The sequence below is a fragment of the Parasteatoda tepidariorum genome, chromosome 11 (assembly GCF_982258835.1).
Source record: "Parasteatoda tepidariorum strain Cologne lab strain chromosome 11, Ptep-v5.0, whole genome shotgun sequence".
Taxonomy (NCBI): Eukaryota; Metazoa; Arthropoda; class Arachnida; order Araneae; family Theridiidae; genus Parasteatoda; species Parasteatoda tepidariorum.
This window is the reverse complement of record NC_141765.1, coordinates 97,721,471-97,736,226: the sequence shown is the minus strand read 5'-3', so window position 1 is coordinate 97,736,226 and position 14,756 is coordinate 97,721,471. Positions and strand designations below refer to the sequence as shown.

The 14,756-nt window shown below is 30.6% G+C and overlaps 1 protein-coding gene across 1 annotated transcript in view; it reads right to left on the bottom strand.

Annotated features, from left to right (window-relative positions):
* The window catches only part of LOC147801956 (putative ATP-dependent RNA helicase spindle-E), a 47,945-nt gene that overhangs the window by 15,871 nt on the left and 17,318 nt on the right, over positions 1–14,756 (bottom strand). Inside the window, exons 4-6 of the mRNA XM_087154369.1 lie at positions 12,729–12,950; positions 8,000–8,122; positions 4,789–4,869 (exon numbers count right to left, since the gene is read on the bottom strand). Coding sequence (XP_087010495.1) covers positions 12,729–12,950 — 222 coding nt within the window. The 3' untranslated portion in view covers positions 4,789–4,869; positions 8,000–8,122. The remainder of the gene's footprint in view (positions 1–4,788; positions 4,870–7,999; positions 8,123–12,728; positions 12,951–14,756) is intronic.

The window sequence follows — 14,756 nt, the reverse complement described above, 5'->3', positions numbered from 1 at the left end:
AATTCATTGAGTTAAAAAAAAAAAGAGAACAGTTTAATTGAAAAATTAGAAAAAAATTTTAAAAATTTTTTTTCCCCTTTTTCTTACTATTTCTCAGTTCACTTAAAAATATTTAAAATTTTACACATACCTGGAGAAGTATTTAAAATTTACAAATATGTTTCTTTCTTGAGTTTATGATTACAACTTCTATTAATCATGAATATGAGCTTATAAAGTAACTCTCTGGCTCTCCCTTACAAACAAATAAAATAAACTGTGTTTTTAAGTTCTACATTTGAAAATTTGATTTCCGGAAACTTCTGTGATCAATGATTTTTTTAAACGTCTGGACCTTCGATCTCCGGAAACTTCCGGATCACTGTTAGCAAAAATTCCAGAAATCCGGAGCACAATCAGCCCTGCTTTTCGTATTTTAGGTTATTTCCACATACAGGCCACCCAAATATGGAAAGAAAAATTCCCAGTGTTTTCCCTGTACATATCATACACAATAGATTAAAAGGAAACACACTATCAATGCGCTTTTGTGTGAGCTATATTGGGCTAACTATATTTATTAGTTTTTATTGCTGGAAAAACAGCTGAACATACTTAAATAATGCTATAGTAAATGATATAGTTTAGTATAGCTGAAATATCATGGTTAAATATCCCGCAGAATACGCTTTGAGTGGTCACCATTTTATGAAAGACAAAAATAAGAAATAAAATTCCTTATATTTTCCCAGTTTGTAAAGAAAAAAATCTTAATTCCCTGCATTTTCCCTGTTATTTTAGGTGATTTTTAAATTCCCTGTATTTCGCACTGGAGTGGCAACCCTGCCATAGTTTTAAAAATTCAGATATTTTTAATGCATTACCATTACTAGGACTGGTCAATACTTCATTTCATAGGAAAATATCGATGTTATAGCCAATCCGACAAAAAATATCCGATCCGATGTTCGGACTGGTAATTTTTCAAAGCATCGAAAATTAATATTTACCAGGATATGTGCGATGTTTCGTGATGTATTGTTGTCTATATGAGTGTCATTTCAGATAGTACAATGATGGTTTCAAGTGCATGGGATGAGCGCTTCTCCCGACCGTGAAATGGATGCCCGCTATCTTGTGCAAAGAGCTTTTTTCCTTCTTTAAATATTGACAGTAATGAACTGAATTTAAGATGGGGGTGACAGGGAAGTTATGTGCATTTTAGCGCCAGCTGTTCGTAAGTTTTCAATCTTTCTCAGTTCATCAGCAAAAGATTTTATGTTTCTGTTAATGATGAAGATTTTTATGAGTGATCTCAATGTGCATTTTTATATTCATAATTACTTATTTAATGACATAGGCAGTGACTGACTGATTTTGTCCCCCTCTTCCAGCACAAGTTAATCAATTTTTCAAATTTATTTTCAATGCATCGTTTATTACAAGAATATAATTGCTTCAATTTATCAATCATAAAATGCAAGAATTTGAAATTATACAATACCAAATGCAAAATATTAGTGTAATGAAACATCGAAATGTATTGTTATATCGCAATGTTAGAGTGACGATACCAAAATCTTAACATTGCCCAGTCCTAACTATTACATTACGCAACATTTTAAAATTAAGCTTATTTAAACGGATATTTATAAAAAGTATGCATCTAACTGAAGAGTTATTTTCAAATTAAACTCTTTCACTATAAAAAAAATTTTTTTTTAGTGATAAAATTAAGAACTTTGTATACATTGGGTTTCTTAAAAGCTATTCAAATTTTTGTGAAATACAACATGTCTTTCTGTGATTTGTAACCTTTTTTTGGAGGGATGTAGTGCCTTTTTAAAATTTTTTGTGGCCTGCCTTTTTTTAATGACCAGAATGAAACCAGAAAAAGTGTTTTACTACTATTAAAATTATATCTGAGTTGTTTTGGCAACTAAGAAAAAATATTTTTGGGTCATCAAAGCCCGACTGTTAAATTTTAATTTTAGTGAACATTATTCATAGATGCCAACAGGGATAGGAAGTAGATTCTACGAAGCAATATAAATTTCATGCTAATTGTTGCATAATGTACTAAATTTTATCACATAGGGAATTTTAGGGATTTTTATAATCATCAAAATAGAAAAACTGCAATATTTTCCAGTCATGATTGATAATAAATGAACTTGAAATGTTATGCATAATTACTCATAATTTTGAATAGTAATAGGTATTTAATTTATCAAATATATTTAAAGATTTTCTAAATAGATTTCAAAAGGCATTTCTGAGGGGGGAAAAACCCGAACATTTTATAAAAAAAAAAGTTTTGCACTGATCTCTATAAATGAGGTTTGCTTCATTATGTATTAGTAATACTTATTTAAATATTCCAGCAAGCAAGCAATAATCTGTACAATAATTCAAATACACTCTATAACAAAAAAATCGACGCACCAAGAAGCAATCATCCGATTGCTTTGAAATTTCGTAGGCATGAATGTTTTGAACAGATATGGGTGGAATGATGCCGACTGGGGACGTATAGTCTTTGGTGACGAATCCCGTTTCCAACTGTGTCCTGACGATCATCGAATACGTGTTTGGAGACACACAGGGCAGAGGGGAGATCCTGCCTTCACTATTGCACGCCATTGCAATGTGAGAAGCATGCTTTTGCATAATACTTGGCGAAAATCGATAAAGAAAAGGAAAAAAAATCTCATTTTCGAAAAAGTAAAAAATAAGCATTTTTTAAAAAACCCCAATGAAAAAAGCACCTTTAAGGGCTTTTAAAAAACAAAAATCGAAAATAAGCACCTTTAAGCACTTTTTAAAAATGCTATGCACCATGTAATTAGAAAAATATTATACAAATAATTCTTAAAAATCACATGCTTTAACACTGTTAATGAAATAATTCAAAGTATAAGTTAAAAAAATCTGATCCTGGATGCCTAGAAAAATCAACAATCATTTCACAATATTTGCATTCAATCCCGCCTCGCTCAGACCAGAGTTCAATAAAATCTAATATAAAAGCATATTGTGCCTTATAAAGTAATCGCTCTAACATTTATATACAACTCATTTATATACATAACATTTATATACAAAAGACTAGCCACAAGAGGAATGAAGAAACTAGAAAAACCCTAGTGGCTGAGTGAGGCAAATCAAGGCAGAATGTAGTTCTAAGTGCTATGAAGAAATGGCCAGGAACTTGTGTCATAAATCAGTATTCGTATGAAGAAAACAAGAATCCTGGCCATCGAGATGAGCTGATGCGACAGGAGAGGTAAGAATTTTGGCATTATAGAAATAATCAGAGTAAAATGCTTTTCCAGGCGTTATGTAGGGAATGGAATTAATGCCCTTAACAAAGGAATCAAAAAAATGAATTAAATAAGATACCAGGCATGAAAATGAGCTGAAGTAACTGGGGTGGAAATAATTTTAGCATTGACCAATTTATGCCAAATACAGCAATAAATGATTTATCGCATTCTGGTTAATGGACTTATCTACCGCGTTATTTCAGTCTAAATTTTAAAGCACGTCTGGTTTATCCAATTTTCACCAACCGAATCAAAACAAAACGGTTTACAAAAGTAGCTCTAGCAAAACCGTATTTAAAATGTTCCAACTTGTTCAGGGGTCTGTCCAGACATTTTGTGAAAGGTCCGTTTTTGTAAAATTGAGCAAAAATGACTCGTCATTTGTGTATATAAAATAAAGGTTAAGTCACATTCTTTCAACCAGGGTCCTGCTTTTGCGAATTTGTGCAAATAGGGTCCTGTTATTGCAAAAAACTTTTTCAAGGAGTTTTTAAATTGTAAATAGATACAAGATTATGCTCAACACTGCAAAATTACAATTAAAAAAAATCAAATTTTAAAAAATAAACAGCAATTGCTGCTACTAAATTAGAGATGCAACATACAAATATTTGGTATTTAGCCTATACTACTGAAAGCAGATTATTCATTTTGGACGAACAATGGAAGAAGCGTCTGTGGAAGACAAAACTTAATTCGTTTACATCCATCTTTCTTGTTTTCCTACCTGGGAAAGGTTTATTCGATTAACAAAATAATAATGAAGATAAACAAATTTGTGGGAGGGACCGATGATTAAAAGATAAATTATTTTGTGAAGGGTCTGTTTTTTGTTTTTATGAAAATATATTTTGTGAAGGGTCCGTTAACGGACCCAAATTTTTTCTAAACAGACCCCTGTTTTTGTATACCTAATCATTCAATTTTTTTCATCCTAATCATTTAATTGTTTAATGGATACTTAGCTTTGGACAAATAAATTTTATAGTGAGTTAAAGTTTTACTAGAAAATGTAAAATTAGCATTCTTGGTTGAACAAACAGGTGGAATTCAAAAACGATACAGAAATAAAAAGTACGGAAAATTACGAAAATACCGACACGAACAATCACTTCAAAACAATTTTAATAATGAGCACTAAATCTATATATCTTTTTTCTGATTTCTTATTCATTCTAAGACTTTTTTTTCAGCATTTCTGATTTTTCAGGGTGCGTAGCCAAACACGGTAAATAAAAAAATCCCATTACGGAAAAGGGAAAATTAAGCACTTTTTAAAAACACCGATGGAAAAAAGCACTTTGAAGGTCCTTTAAAAAACGAAAATTCAAAATAAGCACTTTTTTAAAAAGCTAAGCACCCTGTTTTCCCACTCAATTCTTGTTTTTTTTCCCCCTTAACCTGTGAAAAACCTGGTTTATACAGTAGATTCTATAAACATAATATTAAGAATGGTCTTCAAGCAACTGAGGAAGAAACTTACTTTTACTCGAGGAGAATTCAACTTTAGAAATTTCTTCACTATCAGAAGAGCAAAATCAACTTCTTGGTCTCTTTCATGAACCTAGTCTTGCATAAAATGTTCTTAGTTTAAATCAGAGCATTATAATATGGAATCATACAAGCAAATAAATAGAGCTTATGAAAACCAGCCACTAGAGTCATAAAAATTAATAAATTCATTTTTAAATAAATTCAGGGTATCTGCTACATTTTAGATTTTCAAATTGATAATTTTTCATGATTTTCCATACTAATTCCAAGAATTTTTCATGACTAACCGAAGTTACTATTTTCTCCGACAAAAATACAACAATAAATTTAATAAAGCATTATAATAACATTCATTGAAATGATAGATTATAACCAAAACTGTTATTCTCTGCATCTTCATATTTATTGATTTTAAATTAAAAAAACAAAGTAATGAAAGAGTTGAAGCAGTAAAATAGCTGAGCAAATCATTTTTTGTTCTGCAGAATTACATTTTAAAGATACTTTTCTTGTTCATAGGAAAGGGAAGAAATACTCCTGATTTTTCTGTTCTAATTTCGGAATAAAAAAATTCGCCAATGACTGGCTTGCTTCAGCTAAAATTTTAAATTGATAAAGTAAAAAAAATAAGTAATAACAATATTTCTGAAATCACAGAAGTTTAAAAGATAATTCGCTCTAGAAATGATGTTTTCTTTTTTTGAAAGAACACCATAATTTTTAAAGAACACGATAAAAACATTTTATATCTTAATCAAATATGACTGTGTGTGGGAATTTTGTTACAAATTCAGATATTCGGGACACTATGAAATTGGGGGGGGGGGGTAAATTCTATTTTAAAAGTTAGATTTTTCAACGACCTAAATCCATGACTTTTCAAGATTTTTTTTTTTTAAAAAATAGTTAAAATCATGACATTTCATGACAAATTTTGTTCAATACTAAAATTCATTCCATGATTTTTCATTACTTTCCAGATGCGCGGATACCCTGTAAATTTACCCAAAGTCAAAATTCTTGATGGTTTATGTTGGTTTCAGAGCGACTCATAAGTGTCACCATCATCCATCATTATGAATTCATGGTGTTTGATATGCCAAACTTCCATCATTCCATGTTGTAAAATGCTACTTTAATACTATGATAGTTTACCATCAAGAAAAGTTTGATTTCCATGAATCAACAGATGATCCATGTTGGTTTAATGGGAATTCTTGTTGGTTCTCAGGAACATACCATCAAAACAATTCGGGAAGTTGGACCATCATAAATCAGTCTGAATTCCTACATGATGGTTGTTCATAATCATTCGTGATGGTCCATACTGGTACAACAATACATTTCTATGGTTGTTTAATGGAAAGTCTTGTTGGTTCAGCAGGAATATACCATCAAATACATTTGGTTTTCTTTTATGCTTCTTTTATAAACTTTGATGCAAATTTCTGAGGGTTCAACATAAACAAATCATCAAAACAAGTTGTTATTCTTATGTTGAGTCATATAAATCAGTTCGAATTCCTACATTGGGGGTGATGGTTACTTGTGTTGGTTATCATGAAAAAAATATAATGGTTCATGATGGCATGATTGGTCCATCAATGGAAAACCACAAAAAATTTTGGAAATAAATGTATTTGACTGAAATTAGTTATAATTTACATTGTTTTTTTTTTAAATATTTAACTAGGCACTTGTCGGTCTATATATATACGAGCTCACAGCTTTGTGGTTACAAACTGTCCTGCACAAAATTCACAACTTCCAAAATCAGGGGTGATTGTGAGCCCAACTCAAAAATTCCGAAAATTTCTTGAGTCAAATCATGAATGACTCATTTCAAAAAATGAATTTCTTTATAAATTTAAATCATTGATATTTTCACAATATGAAACACTAAATAAACTATATGCGGCATAATTTAAATTAATAATTGCTTATAAGTTTACTTTTATCTCTAATTGTGAGCTATTACAAACACTGCAAAGCAAAGGACTTCGTTTATTTATATTTATGTTTTTGATGTAATTTTTTGTTTATATTTATGGTTTTGATATTTTTAAAATTTTTTGCGAAATTTTAACGTTTGTAATCAGGGTGCATAGCCAAATATTTCAACAAAAAATAAGCACCTCTTAAGTACTTTTTAAGCACTCCGAAAATATTTTTAGGCACTAATATACATTAATAAAATGCAAAAAAAAAAAAAAAAATACATGATCATGATAAAATAACCAGTTTCTGACAAAGAACTCTTTTCTTGATTATATTAGCCATTATAAAAAGATCAAGAACCTTTTCGGTTCGCTATCAGAGGGTGGAAAAAAAAAGATAAATGCAGCAGAGATGCACATGAGAGTGCAAGAATCTCACAGAACCCAGCTCAGTATACGCACATGTGAACTCACAAGTATTTCATCAAACATGTAAAATGATTGGCGCTTTCATACGCTATGGACCAACGGGATGCCGAAATAGATTGTAGTTGAATAAATTATGAAAACGTTGAATAGCACGATATGAAAAGCACATTTTTGCATAAAACGTGATGAAAATTGACATTGTAAAGAAAAAATTCTCATTTTCGAAAAAGGAAAATTAAGCACGTTTTAAAAACACCCAATGAAAAAAGCACCTTTAAAGGCTTTTAAAAAACGAAAATAAACACCTTTAAGCACTTTTTAAAAATGCTACGCACCATGTTAATGTTTTAACGTTTAGAATCTTCTAATGTTTTTATGTTACACATTTTATTGAATATTAATTTATGTTCCATGTTTGATCTCCGAGTATGCTTGCATGAAGTGTCTGCACACTCCAGGGAATGAATATATGTATCATCGAGTGCTGCTGCTAAAATTAAAATAAATAAAAGTTTATTATACCTCCCAGCAAATGAGATAGAGTCACAATTATAATTTAAGAAGCTGGCTCTTAAGATTTTACTACTTTCCTGATAAGAAAATTACTGTACCAATACATAAAAAGAATTTTTTTAAAGTTTTTGATGAGTCAGTTATAATCCATGGTTAAAACCATTGAAAATTTGACACATGTAAAAAAAAATTTAAATTTTTTTTCTTCAAAACAATTGGTAAAGGAAGTGGTTAAGAACTGATGAAATAAAATAGAATGAAACATATTAAGATTGATATTTTGAAATCCTTTATGAAAAGGCATGTATGAAAGAGGATTACTTCATCAATTATGATGTGAGTATACATGTCCATCCTTTTAGCATTCACTAACTTTTCCAACAAGACACCTGTCGTGACATAGGAAATGCAAGTAGAAGAAGAAATCTTCTGATCCATGGCTACCTGAAAAAGAAATAAAGTTTCATTTCAAAATTATTCTACGCATTGCATGTTTCAATGATCAGTCTTTTTAGAATACAATTCTGTGAATTTTAACACAAGTCAGTACCACTCCCGGGCAGTGTCCCGGGTCCCCAAGCACTCAGGGGTCCTTGAGAATCTTACTTTTTATGTATTCAGTGGTCTGTTTAGAAAAAATTTGTGTCCGTTAACAAACCTTTCACAAAATGTCTGGACAGACCCCTGGTATTGTATTAAAAAAAATTAAGAGCAAAAACACTTCAAAATATATTTTTATTCTAGTATAAAAAGTGTGAATTTCTTTTCTTGATAAATAGTGATGGATAATCCATGCAAACCCTAATAATTCGTATAGTTTATCACCAAGAAAACTTAAAAAGTCAATCAAAATCTATTTTTCCACATTAAAATGAAGCTTTTAGGTACTCAACTAACGTTTATAGATATGTTTAACTACCACCAACTCCATTTAGTATTTATAATTAGTTAAATAAAGTAATAATTGAAACAGTTAAGAATGAGAGAGCACTACAGTACAGTAACTTTTAAACTGGTTGTGCCTGATGTGCATTGAAAGATGTTTTAATAACTGACTTTAATAGTATGACAAAATAATTCAAACCTTTGAAGCCCTAATGTTTTTTTAAAAAAATTATTTTAATTAGCTTGGTTCTGAAAATTATTTCATTATTTGAGGATTGCAATTGGTTATATATATATATATATATATATATATATATATATATATATTTTTTAATTATGCTTAGTTTGAAAATGCTTTATTTTATGTGTATTGAGAATTTGGGGTGATAAATATGTTTGTTAAAATTATTGTGTACCTTATAAATGCTTTATTTTTTATGTATGTGAGGTTTTCTAAGTTCAACAGTATTTTAAAACAGTATGACATGTTATAGGGGCAAAAGACATTTCTGTGCCCAGGGGCTCTGCTTGCTATCAAGACGGTTCTGTCACAAGTCTAAATCATTCAGACACTATTTTCTTATCTTGGTAATTGAATCAAATTCTCATATGGAGTCATTATTAGCATTGATAATCACATTATTAAGGACTTCCTTATCACAAATTAACTGTTAAAAAATACCTGTTACTGGTGGGTAGAAACATTAAACACAGTTCATGAAAATCCAATCAATAAGAGCAGAGCCCCCAGGCACAAAAACAGTTTAGACTCCTATAACATGCCATGATGTTTAAAAACGAACTAAAAAACTTCACAAACATAAAATAAATTATTATGAAGGTATTAGGCAATAATTTTAATAAATTTAAACACATTTTGATTACCCCAAAACTCAAACTAAGCATTTTTAAACTATGCATAATTGATTTTTTTTTTAAAAAAAATATATGCTAACTAGTTGTAATCCTCAAATAATAAAATAATTTACAAAAACATGGAAGTTAATTAATATAATCAAATTAAATAAACATTAAGGTATAACTAATAAAATAAAAAAATCGAAAGGTACGAAATATTTTGTCAAACTAAAACAGTTATTAAAACATCTTCCAATGCCCAAAAACCTAAAATTTTCAAGAATACCTAAAGTTTTCATTGGAATGTAGAAAAATAGAATTTGTTTGCCTTTTTAAGTTTTACAAATATGCAATCAATCATTAGACGTAGAAAAAAAATGTACACTTTATGCAATAGAGTATATTCAATTTTAAAAATATATAATGCAATGTTGTTTATTCTTAGCTTTTTTTTAATTTTAAATACAATTTATAAAAAGTAAGAAACTTCTTGAATACCACAAAAATTCAGTATATATAAAATAAGCATTTTTAAACTATGCATAATTTAAAAACAAATTAGGATGGTAATCAGTTGCAATTTTCGAATAATAAAATAACTTTGAAAACCATGAAAGCGAATGACAGTAAAATGAAAGCATAAAGGTATAACAAATGAGTTGCCATCAAAATGTATTAATTAATTTCGTCACGCTAGTCACTTATTAAAACATCTGCCAATGCACATCAGATATAACCAGTTTAAAAGTTGTCCCAAAGTGCCATGTAATTCTTAACTATTTCAATTAGTACTTTATTTAACTAATTTTAAATACTAAACAGAGTTGGTGGTGGTCACGCATTTTTAGAACTATTATGACTTAAACATAAAACTTGTCGAGTACTTAAAAACCTTATCGCAATGTAGAAAAATATGTGGGGCAATCATATTTTTCTATGTTGCAATAAGATTTAACTCAAATGAAACCTGGTCACTAGTGTAAAGTAACGGTAACGATTTTATTAACTCACAAATGTTGTCATACACAGTACACATACTCAAAAACAGTCGTCAAAACTGTTGGCACATTTATCCCATTGCGACACTAGCTGGACGATTCCATCTTTGAAGGAGCTAGTAAGCTGCGGTCTGATCCATCCCTGGAGCCAGTCACACACACGTCGTCATCCGTTGTGAATCAATGTCCGTGAATAGCTTATTTCAGAGGTCCAAAAACATGAAAGTCGTATGGTGAAAGGTCTGGACAGTACGGTGAATGTTCCAGCGTTTCCCACCAAAACTGCTGCAATGTCTACTTCCCCACATTGGCTGTGTGTGAACGATAACTTGTTTGACCACCTTATCTTCGGCGTGCAACCATACTGTTGCTATGCAACGGCAGATGTTGAGCATGCGTCAGTCCTTTTACCAATAGGTGGTGCCTTCAAACTCGCAGTTACGTGCCCCCCCCCCATTACGTCAAATGCAAGGCTAGACAGACTCATAGATTTCGGGGTGCTTTTTAAGTTTTCTTGGGGGTAAACTATTCCAATTATTGGTGTGTGTTCATGGGTGCAAGTTGGAAAAAAGGTCAAGACTGAAAATTTTTTGTCTGAAGTACCTAACATACACAATACCCCCTCGACATATGCAAGCTATCTAAGAAAGCTTTACCATAATACATCAAGTTTAAATACTGTACAAAAAATACTTATTCACCTGTCTTTTGATAAAATAACAGGACATAAGAAAGTAGACCAATAACGTAGACCTAAAAAATATTTTTAAGGACAGAAAAAAAAAATTCCGATTTCCGTCTTCGAGTCAGTCTTGTTACCGTCTTACTTCCGTCCGCGGACATTTTCGAAAGACAGAAATCCGTCCTGCGGACGGAAGACTTGCACCCATGTGTGTGTTATGATAATCAATAACTGCTTATGATAATCAATGATGTTATGATAATCAGTAATGTTATGATAATCAGTAATGTTATGATAATCAGTAATGTTATGATAATCAGTAATGTTATGATAATCAGTAATGTTATGATAATCAGTAATGTTACGATAATCAGTAATGTTACGATAATCAGTAATGTTACGATAATCAGTAATGTTACGATAATCAGTAATGTTACGATAATCAGTAATGTTATGATAATCAATGACTATTTATAGAAAGAAAAACAAAATGCAAACTTTATACACTAGAAAAAAAATTTTTTTTTAAATGCATAAGGCAATGTTGTTTAACACAGTTTTTTCCTTAATACAATAAATGAAAAGTAAGATTATCAAGGGCACTCTGAGTGCCTGGGGCCCCAGGGCACAGCCCAGTAGGCTCATGCAGTGTACGTAGCCAAATCTTTCAACAAAAAAAGCACCTTTCAAGTACTTTTTAAGCACTCAAAAAATATTGTTAAGCACTACATACATAAAGAAAATTCAAAATAATTTTCAAAAACTTTACATGATCATGATATAATAATTAATTTCTGACAAAGAACGCTTTTCTTGATTATATTAGCCATTATAAAATAATTGAGAGATTTTTCCGTTCGATATCAAAGGGTGGAAAACGAAGCCTGAACTTGAGAATATCTTGCAAAATGCAGCAGAGTTGAAATGATGGTGCAAAATCCTCAACGAACCCAGCTCAGTATATGCACATGCAGATTCGCAATCCCTGTGGCAGAATTTTTTCGGGCTTTCAGCGACATACCTCTCTAATACTGATATCTTTTTGCAAGATACTTATAAAAACAACAAATATATATAGGTTACTAATTTAAAGTAACAGAAACGTCAATGTCAAAAAAAAAAATTCGCATCAAATAAAAAAATTTTTTTAATTGAATATGTAATATTTTTTTTACTCTAATATTAGGGGCGATATTCTTGCATTTTGTCGGGGTAAAACACACTTATTTCCTTTTTCACATTTTGCAATTTATCCTCTCAATAAAAAATTTAAAAAAATCGCGAATTTAGTAGCAGTAGTAATAAAATTCAATATAATCTTCAAAGACTTTACACGATCATGGTAAAAATAACTAGTTTCAGACAAAGAACCTTTTTCTTGATTATATTAGCTACTATAAAAAGATCGAGAGATTTTTCAGTTCGATTTCAGAGGGTGGAAAAATGCAGCCTGAAATTGAGAATATCTTGCAAAATGCAGCAGAATTTCACACGAGATAGCTAAAATCTTACCGAACCCAATTCAGTATACGCACAATTGAACTCGCAAATATTTCATGAGTGTATTCATTTGGGTTCCTACACTGTATATTATTTGATGATCTCCCAAGTAAAACAGAATCTTTACCTAATAACCAACTATTGTGCCAGTTTCCCAGTTCCTCTCTTTACACACTCTATTGGAAATGCTGATGGCTGCAATTTTCCTGGGCTGAGTGACAATAGTGTTGCAGTACCTTCCACGAGACTGATGGTGGTCGAGTATATACTGGGGAACTTGGGTAGTCTTGCAGCAACCAGTCGGTCCTTGAATAATTAACACAGGATTGATATCCAACTGTTGTAATATCTAGAAATTAAAAAATGACATTAGTTTGAAAAAACAAACATACTAGTGTCATGAAAAAAATAACTTTTAAAAAAACTCAGCACAGGATCCGGACATAGCCTAATTGGGGCAAAAACTTCATTCACTTTTTCAGTAATGAAGAACCGAACTTTATTGAGGTATTTAAATTTTTCACCTCATTATAGATAACATAACAAGAAAATTGACTAGAACCTAATATAGACACGGAAAAATTTACCTCTACCAGCCCTTATTTAGGGCATATGGGTAAGTGTTTATTAAAATAAAAAAATAATAATAATCCAAAGAACAGTACAAACATAAAATACATATCAGACATGGCAAACAGCCCACGAACATGGCGGGCATAGAACAGCAAAAATTATGTAAGATGATAAAACATTAAAACAGCAAAATATTAAAAGTGTCAGTTAAAAGAACAATTTAAAAGATAAACATGTAAAATTTACAAAAGAGCAACATAGTATAACATATTAAATAGTACAAAAGTAATTACAATAAAATTGGAGAAAGTAGAAGAGTTTATAAAAGACATAATAAAAGTTACAAAACTATAAGGTCAATAAAATTGAGACACCCAAGCTGGAAGTTCCGAGACCATTAAAGACCGTCCCCCAATACATCCTCTCAAGTTTGTTTAATAATCTTTTTTATGATATTTCAGCAAGTTAGGTTAGCATAGCATTGATGTTAACTAATATTATTAAAGTGATTGTCAGGAATTGAGAACAATTTATTAACAAGTGATCAATAGATTGATATTCACTACAGTAATTACATTCTGGAGTTTTGTGAAATAAATTATATTGGTGTTCTCCAAACACTGTTAAAATATGACTGAGTAATATAGATATAAAGTCCCTCCCCCCCTTCAATGGTCAGATGAAATATTGTTTCGCTCAATTTATTGATTGACAATTCCATGTCCATCATGCCGAATGCAGATTGCAAACTTTGTCATCTACCTCGAGATAATTAATATCCTTGCTGACATTAGGACGGAATTTAGCTAAATTTTCGCACTTATGATGGCGCACTTAAGCCAATCAGAGGCTTGCATTTTTGAAAACATATCGCATTTTGCGATGCGCAAAAATACAGACTTTTGATCGGCCAAAATTGTCTATCCTAATTGCGAAAATTTAGCTGAATTCCGCCCAAGAAACCTATGAAATTACGAAATATAGATTTTTGTGTTCATACAATAGATTAATGAAGAAGTTAACAAAAAAATGACGGATATTACATTGAACAGAAATTTTGCTTTAAAAAAGATCATTTAGGAAGGCAACGTAAAATAAATTTTCAATCGATTTGAAAGCGCCCTCTTCAGCGGGGAGCCCGGGGCTATTGAGACTCTGCCTCAGCAGCTAAATACAAACATCTGCTACAAATTAGATTTTCAAATGCATGACTTTTCAGGAATAATTCCAAAAATTCTTCAAGACTTACCAATGTTACTATTTTATCCGGCAAAAACACAACGATAAATTTAAAAAAAGCATTTTAATCACATTAATTGAAATGATAGATTATAACCAAAACTGCATCTTCATATTTATTGATTTTAAACTTATAAGAACATAGTAAAAAAAAAAAGAAACGAGTTAAAGCAATAAACTAGCTGGAAAAAAAAAGGTCAAGCAATAAACTAGCTGGAAAAAAAAATACAAAAGCATATAATTACATACAGTCAGATATATGTAGTAATTTAAAGTTATTTTATTTCTTCTTAAAAGTGCAATATAAAATGCAAAACCTAGAATTTTTAATTGAAATAATAGA